Consider the following 16,984-nt stretch of genomic DNA (forward strand, 5'->3'; position numbering starts at 1 on the left):
CATCTTTAATCACTCAAAAAGATTGTTCCCGTAAAGCATTCTGTCTAAACTGTTTTGATTAAGGAAAGAATTAAAATCATTTGGTGTCTGTGGTCCTAGACAATGTTGCAAAGGTTCGTAGGGTAGAAATCTTCAACCCCTTGCATTTTCCAACTCTGTGATTAATTTTCCAATAACTACAAGCTACTGGGTTTTGTCTTCATTTTAAAATGTCAGGTAACAAACTTTTCTAGACATTGCCCTTGGTTTACTGTGACATATTAAAAATTTTAACCATTTCACACTTTTCAGGTTTAAGAGGACACTTTTAGGGTAACTGACCAGTCCCATTATATATTAAGTTCTCGGAATTTTTAAATGTCAATACATATATATCTTATGAGTAAAATAGATCATTCATTTAAATTTTTTATTATTGACTGCTTAGTTTCTGTAAGCTTTATGTTAAGTATTGCAGAAACAATGGTGAGTAATACTATACTCTGTGTACAGTAATACTAAACTCTTGCAGTCTAGTAAGGGGATAGACGTTAATCAAATTAATACAAGTTCAGTTCAGTTCAGTCGCTCAGTCATGTCCGACTCTTTGCGACCCCATGAACCGCAGCACACCAGGCTTCCCTGACCATCACAAACTCCCAGGGTTTACCCAAACTCATGTCCATTGAGTCGGTGATGCCATCCAACCATCTCATCCTCTGTCATCCCCTTCTCCTCCTGTCTTCAATCTTTCCCAACATCAGGGTCTGTTCAAATGAGTCAGCTCTTCCCATCAGGTGGCCAAAATACTGGAGTTTCAGCTTCAACATCAGTCCTTCCAATGAACAGCCAGGACTGGTCTCCTTTAGGATGGACTGGTTGGATCTCCTTGCAGTCCAAGGGACTCTCAAGAGTCTTCTCCAACACCACAGTTCAAAAGCATCAATTCTTCTGCACTCAGCTTTCTTTATAGTCCAACTCTCACATCCATACATGACTACTGGAAAACCATAGCCTTGACTAGATGGACCTTTATTGACAAAGTAATGTCTCTGCTTTTTAATATGCTGTCTAGGTTGGTCATAACTTTCCTTCCAAGGAATAAGTGTCTTTTAACTTCATGGCTGCAATCACAATCTGCAGTGATTTTGGAGCCCCCAAAAATAAAGTCAGCCACTGTTTCCCCATCTATTTGCCATGAAGAGTTGGGACCAGATGCCATGATCTTAGTTTTCTGAATGTTGAGCTTTAAGCCAACTTTTTCATTCTCCTCTTTCATTTTCATCAAGAGGCTCTTTAGTTCTTCTTCACTTTCTGCCATAAGGGTGGTATCATCTGCATATCTGAGGTTATTGAGATTTCTCCTGGCAGTCTTGATTCCAGCTTGTGCTTCTTCCAGCCCAGCATTTCTCATGATGTACTCTGCATATAAGTTAAATAAGCAGGGTGACAATATACAGCTTTGACGTACTCCTTTTCCTATTTGGAACCAGTTTGTTGTTCCATGTCTAGTTCTGTTGCTTCCTGACCTGCATACAGGTTTATCAAGAGGCAGGTCACGTGGTCTGGTATTCCCATCTCCTTCAGAATTTTCCACAGTTTATTGTGATCCACACAGTCAAAGGCTTTGGCATAGTCTATAAAGCAGAAATAGATGTTTTCCTGGAACTCTCTTGCTTCTTCCATGATCCAGTGAATGTTGGCAATTTGATCTCTGGTTCCTCTGCCTTTTCTAAAGCCAGCTTGAACATCTGGAAGTTCACAGTTCACGTATTGCTGAACTCTGGCTTGGAGAATTCTGAGCATTACTTTACTAGCGTGTGAGATGAGTGCAATTTGAGCATTCTTTGGCATTGTCTTTCTTTGGGATTGGAATGAAAACTGACCTTTTCCAGTCCTGTGGCCACTGCTGAGTTTTCCAAATTTGCTGGCATATTCACAGCATCATCTTTCAGGGTTTGGAATAGCTCAACTGGAATTCCATCACCTCCACTAGCTTTGTTCATAGTCATGCTTTCGAAAGCCCACTTGACTTCACATTCCAGGATGTCTGGCTCTAGGTGAGTTATCACATCATTGTGATTATCTGGGTTGTGAAGATCTTTTTTGTATAGTTCTTCTGTGTATTCTTGCCACCTCTTCTTAATGTCTTCTGCTTCTGTTAGGTCCATACCATTTCTGTCCTTTATTGAGCCCATCTTTGCATGAAATGTTCCCTTGGTATCTCTAATTTTCTTGAAGAGATCTCTAGTCTTTCCCATTCTGTTGTTTTCCTCTATTTCTTTGCATTGATCGCTGAGGAAGGCTTTCTTATCTCTCCTTGCTATTCTTTGGAACTCTGCATTCAAACGGGTGTATCTTTCCTTTTCGCTTCTCTTCTTTTCACAGCTATTTGTAAGGCCTCCTCAGACAGCCACTTTGCTTTTGTGCATTTCTTTTTCTTGGGGATGGTCTTGATCCCTGTCTCCTGTACAATGTCAGGAACCTCCGTCCATAGTTCATCAGGCACTTTGTCTATCAGATCTAGTCCCTTAAATCTATTTTTCACTTCCACTGTATAATCATAAGGGATTTGATTTAGGTCATACCTGAATGGTCTAGTGGTTTTCCCCACTTTCTTCAATTTAAGTCTGAGCCACAGTCAGCTCACAGTCTTGTTTTTGCTGACTGTTTAGAGCTTCTCCATCTTTGGCTGCAAAGAATATAATCAATCTGATTTCTGTTGCTATGAAGCTAACTGCATAAGCCTAAGAATGTTTAATAGAAGGACTTGATTTTATCTGGGAATTGAAAGAAGACATCCTAGAACTAGAGTTCAGATCTGTGAAGAATCAGGCTTACTAGGGATAAGGGGGTGAAACAAGGTGATAGGTAAAAAGAACAGCATGTGGTAATCCAAGGCTTTGAGGCAGAAGACTGAAGAATACCTTTGAGGGACTGAAAGACTATGACAGACAGGGGAAAGTGGGACTCATTCATCCTGATCCATTGAAATCATTAGGAAGTTTAATTTAGATTTATGGTATTGTTTATTTTAAATAGGTATTTTGTGTATTTTAAAATTAGCTTCTATATTTTTAAATGCCATTTAAGCCTGCCAATCATTACCAATAATATCTTTTGCTTTACTGAAGTCTATGCTTAATTTTGTCATATCACTTATTTTTTGATTTAATGGATATGACTTTGGGGTTTTGGAGGGGAAACTTTAGTAATTTTAGAATGTTTTGAGTCCTTAGATATCAGAAAATGGTTTTATCTTTTGCTTTCTCTTCAATAATATTTGGGAACATTGACTACATGTGATTTTTTAAAATCCCTTGTGATTTTTACATCTAGTGTATGTGCAAGAATGCTGGTGCCATCCCTGTTCTTGTTATTTTATAGTTCTCTCCTACTACTTCAGTTTCTAGGTGGTTCTTTTCAAATCCTTTGGAAAAGTCAGTAGGAGGCTTATTAGGTGGTTATTTGAAATCTTTAGCTCTGTCCTTCATAAAGTCTTACCATTTCCTGCATTGTTCTTATCTATACTTTTTTTGCTTTGTTCTGAGAATTCTTTGGCTCCTTTTCTCTGATTTTTAGACTCTATCCATGTCTATTCTGCTGTTGTTAAGGCTTTATTCGTTAGGGCTTTATTTGGGCAATCACATTTTGGGTTTTTCTAAGAATTTGTCATATCAGCATCTTCATCTTTTATTGATTTTTACATTCTTAAATTTCTCTGAGGATATATATTACATTTATCTGATGAAACATATTTTTAAATCTGTCTAAATTATTTTCCAAAATTTGATCCTCTGAGAAAAGCTGCTGCTGCTAAGTCACTTCAGTCGTGTCTGACTCTGTGTGACCCCATAGACGGCAGCCCACCAGGCTCCCCCGTCACTGGGATTCTCCAGGCAAGAACACTGGAGTGGGTTGCCATTTCCTTCTCCAATGCATGAAAGTGAAAAGTGAAAGGGAAGTCGCTCAGTCATGTCCGACTCCCAGCGACCCCATGGACTGCAGCCTACCAGGCTCCTCTGTCCATGGGATTTTCCAGGCAAGAGTACTGGAGTGGGGTGCCGAGTAACATGAAAAAGCAGACATTGGTTTCAGCAAATATTTGGTGTTTCTGTTTTTAGAATTTTGAGATTAATAGATATTGGTAGCTAGATGTATTCATTGTTCAGTGGAGTATCTCTAGAAATTTCTTACTCTTCAAATCTGTTAACAGATTTCCTAGAATTCTAGTATTGTTATGGATTATATTGCTATCTTTTCTTCATTTCACTGGGATTTAAAGAGGAAAAAGAATTGTGTATATTTAGCTAGCCACTTGAAACCAGTTCTGTTGGTCAGTAAGTAGAGCACAAGAGTAGGTAATCTATTATTCCATTAAAGCCATGAAGAAAAAGAAAATGGAGTTATTTAAGAAAAACAGTAGCCTTCGAAGTTAGATTGCTAAATTCACATTGTGACCATACCACTTATTTATTATCTCACCTTAGACAACCTTCTCTGTGCCTGTTTTTTGAGGGTTTTTAAAATTTTCTTGAGGAAAGGGGTGTTTGTTTTGGTTGTTTTCGCTAAAATGAAATAAATAATAGAACCTACGTTTTAGAGTTGTTGTGAGAAATAAATTAATCCACATAAAGCACTTAAAACAATGTGTGGCATAAACCATAATTGTTAGCTGCCATCATCATCATCATCATCAGAACATTTTGAAATTGTAAAGGAACAAGCTGAATTATTTGGCCAGTAAGTAAATAGCCTACTTGGAATACACAGTTCATACTGGGAAATAATAGGTGATGTGTTGAAAAAGTCAGTTGGAATCAGATCATAAACGTCTTGAGTTCCAGGCTGAGAAGTAGCTAATACTGAGGAGGAAACAAACTCAGAAAAATTACATAGCAAACCCTAAATTGCTGAAGGAAAAGGGTCTACAAATTGAACTCCTTTCTGTGTTTCTTTCTAATCCATAGGGCTTCTCGATGAAGGTACTGTTCTAGGGAGATTATTTCAGTAATACTCCTAAGACCTAAATTTAAGTGATGGCAGCAGGAAATGGCAAGAAAGGGACAAGTTCCAAAAATGAATGGAATGGAAAAAAATGGTCTTTCCTTTCTAGCTCTAACATGAGTGTGTTGACCTTCTTACCCTTGTTAAGGTTTAGAAATGAAATCTTTTCATCATATGATCTACTTTTTATTTTCAGCATTTGTAAAATGTGCTGTTCTCTTCTTTGCCTTTCTGCAGGTTTTAGATGGAGCAGGATTAGATATTGATTTCCATCTTGCTTCTCCAGAAGGAAAAACCTTAGTTTTTGAACAAAGAAAATCAGATGGAGTTCACACGTAAGTAATCTCTTAGTTGGGTTCCATGAACTGAATACCAGTGGGAACAGGGAAATTTAGCACATTTGATACTAAATATTAGCATGAAATGATTCCATATGAACATTTTAAACAGTTCTTTTCGGTGATCTATCTTAAACTAAAGTGTCATCTTGTTTAGGCATTTTCTTTTGATCTTGACTGAGTTTTTGCTTTGCTTTGGTTAATGAGATGAGTATACCACAGGTACTGCCTTCAATCTTCTGAGGCATTTTAAAACCTGCCTTTCTGGCCACCACAGGCTTTTTCTGTTATAAGTTACTATTCCAGGTATATATCTTGAACTGGTGGCTATATCATTTTTGCCAGTAGTTTTCTTAAAACAACAGTACAGTGATACATCTTTATGTGTGTGTATGTAAATTTTTATTTTCTTCAAATGTCACTCTTTTTAGATAATTAGAAGACCTGAAAGTAAAAGATCTGACCACAGGAAACCTTACAGAAAATGCTTTTTATAATTATGAGTTTAAAATTTGATAAAAGGCCATATATTGTATCTCATTTCTCTTTTTTCCATCTCACCAGTGTTTCTGTTTCATTGTATTATTTTACTGTAGCACTTTGTTTCTCAGTATTGTTACTGAGTTTAAACTTTGAGTATATAGGAATAAGAAAATCAAATATGGAGTGTCCAATATTTGCCATAAACTAGACTTTTCATTTTATATGCTTTTGGAGAAGGAAATGGCAACCCACTCCAGTGTTCTTGCCTGGAGAATCCCAGGGACGGGGAGCCTGGTGGGCTGCCGTTTGTGGGGTCACACAGAGTTGGACACGACTGAAGCGACTTAGCAGCAGCAAATTAATCATTCCAACCCACTGTGAGAGATAGAGTCTTTGATTCTCCAATTCCCATTTTACAGACAAGGAGGCTTAGAGAAGTTAAATAAGACTGCAGGCATATACATTTATTAGGAGGAAGCAGAATGAACCAAAATTCTTGCTTCTACTATACAGTGCTTAGAACATCTCTAGCACATAGTCTTTGTTAACCAAAGTACCTGGCATATAACTGTTACTCAGTAAATATGAATACATGTATGAGTGAACGAGGTGGGAAAATGTCTCAACCATAGTTTTCTAAGATACTCATTTTAGTGTGCTTTCAAAAATGCCATTTTACCTATGCAGAGTTCTAAAAAAAAAAAAAATTACATAAACTACTGATAAATAAGAAGTGGTAATTTTAAGTCAGTTAAGGTGGCTATACCAGAATTAACTATTCTTTCTCTTTGATAGGTATATGAACAAGAGCCAAAAATGGAAGTTCATCTTTAAATTTCAGAATATAGAAAATGTATAGAATTTCTGTCAATTTTAATTACTCTCCCATTTTCTGCTTTCATTTAGAGATTAGGGAGGAAAAGGTATGTTACTGCTTTCTTAGAAAGAGTTGTTGTTCAGTCCCTAAGTTGTGTCCAACTCTTTGTGGCCAGGCTCCTCTGTCCTCTACTACCTCCCAGAGTTTGCTCAGATTCATGGCCATTGAGTCAATGATGCCATCTAACCGTCTCATCCTCTGCCACTCCCTTCTTTTGCCTTCAATCTTTCCCAGCATCAGGGTCTTTTCCAGTGAGTCAGCTCTTCGCATCAGGTGGCCAAGGTATTGGAGCTTCAGCATCAGTCCTTCCAATGAATTTTCAGGGTTGATTTCCTTTAGGATTGACTGGTTTGAGCTCCTTGCAGTCCAGGGGACTCTCAAGAGTCTCCTCCAGCACCACAATTTGAAAGCATCAATTCTTTGGCACTCAGACTTCATTATGGTCCAACTCTCACATCCGTACATGACTACTGGAAAAACCATAGCTTTGACTATACAAACGTTTGTTAGCAAAGTGATGTTTCTGCTTTTTAATATGCTGTCTAGGTTTGTCATAGCTTTCCTTTCAAGAAGCAAGTATCTTTTAATTTCATGGCTGCAGTCACCATTCGCAGTGCTTTTGGAGCCAAAGTAGTGAAAATCTGTCACTGTTTCTTTCCAACTTTTTCCCCATCTCTTTGCCATGAAGTAATGGCCTGGATGCCATGATCTTAGTTTTATGAATATAGAGTTTTAAGCCAGCTTTTTCACTCTCCTCTTTCACCTTCATAAAGAGACTCTTTAGTTCCTCTTCACTTTCTGTCCTCTGAAGAGTGGTACCATCTGCATATCTGAGGTTTATAGTTCTCTTGGCAGTCTTGATTCCAGCTTTGTGATTCATCCAGCCTGGCACTTCACATGATGTACTCTGCTTAAAAGTTAAATAAGCAGGGTGATAATATATAGTCTTGTCATACTCCTTTACCAATATTGAACCCATCACTTGTTCCATGTCCAGTTCTAACTATTGTTTCTTGACTCACATACAGGTTTCTCAGGAGACTGGTAAGGTGGTCTGATACTCCTAGCTCTTTAAGAAATTTCCAGTTTGTTGTGATCCACACAGTCAAAGGCTTTAGCGTAGTCAATGAAGCAAAAGCAGATGTTCTTCTGTAATTCTCTTGGTATCTCTATGATCCAACAATATTAGCAATTTGATCTCTGGTTCCTCTGCCTCTTTGAAACCCAGATTGTACATCTACAATTTCTCAGTTCACATACTGCTGAAACCTAGCTTGAAGATTTTGAGCATGAACTTACCAGCATGTAAAATGAGTGCAACTGTATGGTAGTTTGGCATTGCCCTTTAAATTGGAATGAAAAACTGACCTTTTTCAGTCATGTGGCCCCTGCTGAGTTTTCCAAATTTGCTGACATATTGAGTGCAGTACTTTAACAGCATCATCATTTAGGATTTTAAACAGCTCAGGTGAAATTTCATCACCTCCACTAGCTTTGTAGTAATGATTCCTAGGGCCCACTTGACTTCACACTGCAGCATGTCTGGCTCTAGGTGAGTGACCACATAGAATTATCTCTCATTAAACCATTGGTAAAAAGAATGAGTTTATAAGAGTTCTTTTGATATGTCAGGTCACTGTTCTAAGTACTTTATGTATTAATTTTTTTTTTATTCTTCCCTATAGTCCTTACTATCATCTTACCAATGAAGGAATTGAGGCATAGAGCAGTTAAGTAAATTGCTGCAGGTTACACAGCTAATGAACAGCAAAGCCAGGATTTAAAACCAGTCAGCAACTCACTCTTAATCACTATACCAAAGTTACAAATCTAAAAACTAAAATGAAAATTTCATCTTTAGCTATATTAACTTTTCAAAAAATTACTTAATTTTTGGCTGTGCTGGGTCATCATTGCTATGAACCAGCTTTTGCTAATTGTGGGCTACTCTTCATTGCTGTGCTTGGGCTTCTTTCTCATTGCAGTAGCTTCTCTTGTTGCAAAGCACAGGCTCTAGAGTGTGCAGGCTCAGTAGTTGTGATGCACAAGCTTAGGTGCTACATGGCATGTGAAATCTGCCCAGACCAGGGATTGAGCCCAGGTGCCCTACATTAGTAGGTGGATTCTAAACCACTGGACTACCAGAGAAGTCCCTTAACTTTTTAAAGGCAATTAAAATCTGTTATGCCACTGAAAGTTTTTTCTTAAACCAAACCTTTGAAACAAATACTGTCCTTCCAGAAGTCAAGGTTAGTAAAAAAAAAAAAATGTCTCCAGACAGAGCCTTAAACAGCTTAAGTAATACCTGTTTGTCCAGCATTGTCATATGTACCATTTTTCTAGACTACTAAATTAGTTATTACCCTAACTCATATCAGAACTTAAGTCTCCCCCCAAAATTCAAAGATTAAGAGATAAAGTGTATAAAAGTATGTAAATTATGAAGGGGGATATATAAGTATTGGAGAAGGAAATGGCAGCCCACTCTAGTATTCTTGCTTGGGAAATCCCATGGACAGAGCCTGGTGGGCTGCAGTCCATGGGGTCACAAAAGAGTTGGACACAACTGATTGAGCACATACAAGTTTTGACTAGAGAAGGGAATGGCAACCCACTCCAGTATTCTTGCCTGGACAATCCCATGGACAGAGGAGCCTGGTTGGCTACAGTCCATGGGATCGCAGAGTTGGACACAACTGAAGCAACTGAGCACGCATGTCTACAAGTAGTGGCTATTTTTATTTATAGTATATATACTAAAATCCAGTCACACTGCTGAGTAGTCATCTCTTATTCTTAAACACAGTAAATCACAAATAGGGGGAAGAGAAACAAGACTGGCTTAAAAGATGAAGATCACAGAAGGCTATAGAAAATAAAGCAAGGCACCTCAGAAATTGAAGATCAAACATATAACATCCACAAAAGAGCCAATGCCATCGTTTGGCCTGTGTAGGCCTCCTCTTGCCAAATGACTTCTAGATCAAGTAATCAATCATTCAGAAGTCCTCCGATCACAACTATTTGCTAGCATTTTGTAGCACTGTTCCACGTTTTGTGTATGTGTACCTTCCAAGAGCTCATCCTTCTTGTGATATGCCCAAGAAAACCCAATGAGAGAAAATTAAAATACTGATACTATGGGATAAGATTTTGTCAGTAGGATTGAGCTTTGAAACAATACTGTTATAGCTAATTTTTGTTTTTTGGCCCATCTTGAATGAGTTTTCACCCCTTTGGGGCAGTATCTCCTCATTGAGAATGTGTAGACTAAGAATGCTGCCCTTCAGAATACATATGGTGGTTATATGCTATCAGTGATGCCATTAATCAGAATATAGTGGAAATTTTACCTCAGAAAATGCCCCAAATCTAGGTCATATTACATAATAGTCACAATATTTTTGTTTTGTTCCTTTTAATATTGTTCCCCTATATCCATACCAGTGTTTGCTTTAGACTCCTTCAAAGGTTAAATGTGTCTCCAAAGACAAAGGTATGTCATAATTAAGGACACTGCAAAGAATACAGAAGGCTTCTAGCAGTATTGTAGAAAGATCAATTAACCGAAGGTCAAAAGTTCAAGCTTCATCTATGCTTAGAATAGGCTATGTGATCGTGGGCAAGAAACTTGTATCTATGTGAACCTTATTTTACTTGCCATGAAAAGGCCAATTATGCTTACTTTCAAATAGGATGATAAAGATTAAAAATGATGTGTGAAAGCAGTATGTAAATTGTGAAGAGGTATATAAGTACTGGCTATTTTTATTAATAGTGATATATGCTAAAATCAAATCACATTGCTGAGTACTTACATGTTATGCCTAAACAAACCCTAGGTCAGAAATAAGGGGTGGGGGGAGAGATGGAGATGGCTTAAAAGATGAGAATCACATGTTGCTCAGAAGGCTATAGAAAATGATGTAATCTGCCCCAAAATTTAAGTGATCCAGCATATTGGATAAGGAAACTTCGAATTTAGACCAACCTTCATGAACAGTCACAACAAAACCTTTGTTGAACTTTGTTGTTTTTGTGGCCAGCAGTAGTAAATGTCATTAGCCTGTGTAAATAGTTTGTTAAAACTTCTCTCCACAAAAAGTTATTAGAAAACTATTTTGCTAAATTAACTCTGCCTAGGCCAATTATCTTTAATGTGAAGATCAAGATTGTTTAAGTTATGAGTGGCATTTATTCAGTAAAGGTAATGCCACTATGAGTAATGCTCTTGTTCTTCACCACTGAACTCACTCCTAATCTTTGTAAACTGTATTATAATTATGTACTTAATCCAAAGGGGCCTAGAATGAAGCATTTAGGAAAATCCATTGGTTTTGAAAATTTTAAAAAATCTCACTTTACAAATTAATCTCAAAAGTGGAGGTCTGTAGTGATGTTTCCATGAGTTGAACTCATTATAAATTACTTTAAATACATAAATATTAAGGTTCACTCTGAGGTATCCTATCTAGGTTTTTAATCCTGCTCCAGTGTCAAGCACATTTAAATTGCAAGTACTTGAATATCTATTTTCTGTTACTGCTTTAAAGAAATTATAAATTATCTTTCAGTACTATGGAGGTCTGTCAGTAAGCTGTCCAATTATAAATCATGTTATTTCTTTTACAATAGTTTTTTCTTTGATCCCAGATGGAAGTACAGATAACTGAGGACAGTTTCTTTTTTTAATACAGGATAGAGACTGAAGTTGGTGATTACATGTTCTGCTTTGACAATACATTCAGCACCATTTCTGAGAAGGTGATTTTCTTTGAATTAATCCTGGATAATATGGGAGAACAGGAGCAAGAACAAGAGGACTGGAAGAAATACATTACTGGCACAGATATGTTGGATATGAAACTGGAGGACATTCTGGTCAGTATGGTTTTTTTTTTTTTAGAATAAAATAATAAAAAGTTACTAACATCTAGAGACTTTACCATGTGATAGGCACTGAGTTAGGTATTATCTACATTCTCTTACCTAGTCCTTACTTAATTCCATGAGGATTATCCACTCCATTTTCCAATAAGGAAAATTAAGGATTAGGGATATTTGGTAATTGTCTGTCACAGAACCACAGAGAGGGAAACTCCAATTTGAACACATGCTCTTAAATACAGAACTTAGTATGTTGAAACAGAGGATTGTAATGATCTGCAGAATGCTTGCACACAAAATTGAGTAATTTTTAAATACTTAAAATATACAGGAATTTTCCCCCATAACACAGATTTTATAATGTGAAATTTGGTATCACTTGATTAATTTGGGGAATGCTGTTAACATAACTCAGCCAAACCTAGTAGTTATCAGAAACTACTACTACCCTCAGGAGTAAAAGCTTCTTTGCTTGAGTTGCTTTATGCTTTATTTATCATAAACATGCATAAAGAAATATGCATGTATATGAACCTATTTACTAATGATTATATTGCCAGTGTTGGGGAGAAAGGTCATTACCCTTCAGCCACAACTAGAGGTAATCAAATGATAGAATTTATTCAGCGATATTTATAAACAGCATATATACCTGTTACAGAACTTTCTGTAGGAGAAATAATGTGATTATTCCAAATTTGAAAATGTAATGTATAACTCTAATACTCATAACCTGAACTGTTTTTTTTAATAGTGTGGTATTTTGATCATGTTGAGGTTTCTTAAGAAAACTATCAAATTATAAAAGAAGAGATATTGTAAGATCAGTTAGCTGAGTCGGAAAATTAAAGGATCATATCATATGTGTAATTCCTTAGTGACTGAGCCTTCTAAGCCTTGGTGTCCTATCACCCTTGGGGATACCACCTCTAGAGTTGTGAGGATGAAAGGTGATATGGCATATCTATAAATGCTTAAAACAGCATCTAGCAAATAGTAAGTGTTAGTTTTCTTACCTTTAACATTGTTGCTAACTGTGACTACAAACTGAAATGATTAAGCTTGATTACCATGAATATTTACCATGACAGTTTTGATCTCATCATCTCATATGTATACTAAATTTAGTTGAATTTGAGATTCAGAAGAAGACTTAGTTATCATTAGTCCAGCTCCAAACTCCCTTTTCCCCTTTTATTCCATTTTGTAGATAAGGAACTGGCTTAAAATGGAAATGATGCATCCATAGTCTCACTACTATGGATAGAAATAGTCTCTTTTTCCCACTCATTTTTAAAATTTCAATCATATTAATATATTCTTCCATTTTAAATTTATATTGCCAACAAGTACAAAATACAAGTAGTTGTAAATTTTATTAGTACTAATATTTCACTGAATTCTCAAGAAATTGACTTCATTCACAATTAAACAAAGTGACCAGAAAGTTCAGATTTAAATATGGCTTAAAATACTTAGTCTTTGTTAAAGAAAAACAAAGTGTCTTTCAGGAGTTTTTCCATTTATACTCCCCCATCAAAATTTTTTATCACAGCAGCAAACTTGAATAAACAATTTTATACTTGACTGTCATCATCTGATATTGAAAAGAACTATGCACGGTCTTTTCATTTGAGGATCTCAATCTCATATTTTTCTGGAAAATATTTGCATTACTAGATTACCATTGCATTACAAATAGAGCACTCTGAAATTTTGTGTATATTTTTTGCTTTTAAATGAGGATTTTAAGGTGACTATACAGGAAAATCTGTTTGTTATTTTCTTACTTATGCCATCGATACTTTAACATAATTTCTAATCTCAATTTTACCTTATATTCATGTAAACCTTTTATAGTTTTTAAATCACTTCTCACCAGGACCCTACTAAAAAAATTTTTTTCAGATGTGCAACTCAGACTGCATCTTGGTAAGCTTGTTTTATGAATGTACTCTTGGAACATTTCTGTAATAAAAACATTTCTTATGGTTGTTAGGGCTAACAAGATAATGTATGTAAAATTACTGGCACTGCAGCACTCAAATATATTTTCGTATTATTTTCAATTCCCAGTAGCTTTGTTCTCTTTTAGAATAATTATAAATAATAATTTAAACATATCATGAGAACTATTACATAAACTTTATGTAGTAAAGATCTTTAGGTAAATCTTAAGTAGTACCTACCCCTTAATTAAAATTGTTTTTGGATATTAAACTAGTAAGAGTACAGTGAAGCACAGTTTTAAATTAACTTAAAATTACTGAGCATTCTTTTACAATAAAATTATTTTATTTATCTCCAGGAGTCTATCAACAGCATCAAGTCCAGACTAAGCAAAAGTGGTCACATCCAAACTCTGCTTAGAGCATTTGAAGCACGTGACCGAAACATACAAGAAAGCAACTTTGACAGAGTCAATTTCTGGTCTATGGTTAATTTAGTGGTAATGGTTGTAGTGTCAGCCATTCAAGTGTATATGCTGAAGAGTCTATTTGAAGATAAGAGGAAAAGTAGAACTTAAAATTCCAGAGTACTTAACATTCACAAAAAGGGGCAGAAAAATGCAATAAACTGTTACAGTCAAGACCATTAACAACAGTCTTTTCCAAAACATTTTTAGGCATTACCATTAAGTGTGAAATAAGTATAATTTTAATATGAAAGGAAAGGCTTAACTTTCATCTGTGCAAGTAATCTTATTGTTCCGATTGTACTTAAGTGTATTGCAAATATTGTGCAGGTATAAATGAATGAAGCCATGTTAATAACAGTAGTTTCCTATGTTTGCAAAAGTTTTGCAAATGTCATTAGGTGATTTAAATAAATGAACTTTAGGCCTAAATGTAACACTGAACAATGTTTTTAGAAGACTGTTACCCAGAAGTTTCTTTGTAAATGTGGCAATTACAAATTAATTGTAGAAGTTTTTCAGTGTATCAAGCTATAAATCATGAGAATTATCTAATCATGGATATCTTTAGAAAACAAAAACTCAACTTTTCTCTTTTTACATATGTATCTTCTAAATGTATATAGAAACACAGCTGTGAAAAAAAGGTATGTGGGATTTTTTATAACCAAATATATTAAAATATTAACAAAAAGTATTAGTTTTATATACCTAGCCTACATTCCTAAAAGCTGGCTTTTTGAATAATTCTTAAAAATACTAAAAGCATACTTATCAAAAATAGGACAGATTTTCTCTTTGAAGTGAATAAAGATCGTTCCCAATTTCTGTAAGGATACATTCTCTCTAATAGTTAACTTAAGATATAGGATTTCTAAATTAAATGAGGGGAAATCACTTTATTTTTATATTATCAATAGTGTTACATTAGTTTTAATGTATTTACTGACATGGATGATACATTAATACCATCAGTGTGATGGAAATATTGCTAAAAGAATTTGGACCTAAAGTTAAGTAAATATCTTGAGTTCTCAAAAATCATTAAAAAAAAACACAAAGTCAATATAAAAGAATTTAGGGAAACGAGAATATCAAAATAAAATTTACTTAAACTATAAGTATCTGGAATCTGACTGGCTTATCATAATCACTCAATCCTAATATAAACCATGAGATTAATTTCCAGTTAAGCCCTACTAGTATAAATATTTATTAGTTTTTATTGTAATTTTCATAAAATGACCTTTCTGATCACTTTATTGGCATTCAAATAAGAATCAAAAACCTACAGAAGTTTCAACACTCAATATGTGAACAACCTATAGTCTTTACCATCATGTCTTAATCAAGTACTAGTAACTTAATGAATTAAACAGAATTTTTAGGTTATACCAACTTGTAATATTGTTTATGTCATGTAAGAGTTAAAAACAATGAACTGATAAACCTGAGTACAGTTGGTTAGTACTGCTGAATTCTTAATAAGCAATAATAATATCCAGAGATAACGGTTTAATCTATAATTTATAATCAAGTGGTACAAAATGAGAGATATTTCCCTCCATCTTATATATATTTCCCTCTATTCTTCTTGGGAGAAGAATAGAAACTTAGATTTCCCAACTTTGAGGCTTTTTTAAAGTGAGATAAATGCCATGTTTAGGTGATTACCTTAATTGGCTAAGAAAATGCTTTTAAGTGTACAGGAGTAGCCCCTATAACACATGCAAAACAAGGGCCAGTAAGATTTTTGCTTATCAAGAGCTTTTTCCTCTTCTGATAAACTAATAATGAGAACCGAACATAAAGTACTATAGCTAATAAAACAGTACAGATATAAACTACTGCATCTTTTCTATAAAACTGTGATTAAGAACTCTACCTCTTATGTGTGGCTGGTCACTGTACTTACTGTACTCTGATTCTTTACCTAACAATGGATTTGTTACATCATTTACATTTGATTTGTGCCACTGATTTTTTTAAACCTTTGATTCAGTAACTTCCTATTAATAATGGCCTTATTTAGAAAACAAAAAATTTAGGGATATTGAGGACAATTTTATTTTTATAGACAAAGTGAAAACGGATTATTTAAGAAGCATGTTACCTGTATTAACCATAGAGTAAAATTTGTATGCAAAGAACTAAATTCTTTAATATTTCTAAAAGCTTATTGTTTATCTGCATCATATGGTTTTAGTGTAGTATTAAGTTTTGACATTAAAATTATGCTAAAAGTGAGTAAACTGTCACTTGACAGCTTATTTTATCTTTACTTTTTACTCATATAAACTTCTAAAATACTAAAATATTTAACTAAGGCCTAGAGTTTCACTATGATTTGCATTTGGATCCTTAATGATTGGTTTTCTGTGAATGTCAAGATAAGTGGTTGAAATAGTATTGAAATAAAGTATAAACTGAAATGTCATTTTATTTTATGTATGTTTATCCTTCTCAAGTATTGTTATGTCCTAAAATTGACAAAAATTGAATACCTATAATTGTATGCTTCCCCAAAGAAAATTCTTTTATCTGAAATTTTCAAAGATATTGATTCAGCATGTAATGGTTTTTCAGTTGAAATTTAATAATGCACAATTAGTGTTGCTCAAATGCTTTATACTTATGAACAGACACAGCCATATTAAATGAGCATTGAATACTGTGCTGAGTATATATAATAAAAATTACAATCAAAGAATGTCTTATTTATCTACCAGTCATTATAAATACTGTCTAATCTTTAAAGCCTTCATTGATTTCATCTTAAAAGTGTGCTCTCTTCCAACTGAAAACCCATACTTCTCTGCACTTTTTATTGTGAATCATTCTACCCTTCAGTAGAGTTCTGTTTGTGTATGTACTTGATCTGCTGCTGCCCAAACATGTAACTAAGAGGTACTCAAAGGTACTCAAAACAGGCAAAGATTCAGTTCTGAGAGTCTGGAATACTAAATAAGTACTCAGGGAGCTTGTTCCACTCTTCTA

General features: G+C 34.9%; 2 protein-coding genes across 3 annotated transcripts in view; one reads left to right on the forward strand and one right to left on the reverse strand.

Annotated features, from left to right (window-relative positions):
* CCDC18 (coiled-coil domain containing 18) overlaps positions 1–16,984 on the reverse strand; it is a 216,461-nt gene that overhangs the window by 180,366 nt on the left and 19,111 nt on the right. The window lies entirely within an intron of this gene.
* The window catches only part of TMED5 (transmembrane p24 trafficking protein 5), a 52,485-nt gene that overhangs the window by 3,197 nt on the left and 32,304 nt on the right, over positions 1–16,984 (forward strand). The window contains exons 2-4 of one of the 2 annotated variants that reach the window (XM_055585121.1): positions 5,224–5,321; positions 11,382–11,565; positions 13,480–13,503. In XM_055585121.1, coding sequence (XP_055441096.1) covers positions 5,224–5,321; positions 11,382–11,565; positions 13,480–13,503 — 306 coding nt within the window. Of the gene's footprint in view, positions 1–5,223; positions 5,322–11,381; positions 11,566–13,479; positions 13,504–13,879; positions 16,698–16,984 lie in introns of those variants that run through there. The other variant, XM_055585120.1, reaches the window with a different exon arrangement.

Source organism: Bubalus kerabau, chromosome 6 (assembly GCF_029407905.1).
Source record: "Bubalus kerabau isolate K-KA32 ecotype Philippines breed swamp buffalo chromosome 6, PCC_UOA_SB_1v2, whole genome shotgun sequence".
In the NCBI taxonomy this organism is placed as follows: Eukaryota; Metazoa; Chordata; class Mammalia; order Artiodactyla; family Bovidae; genus Bubalus; species Bubalus kerabau.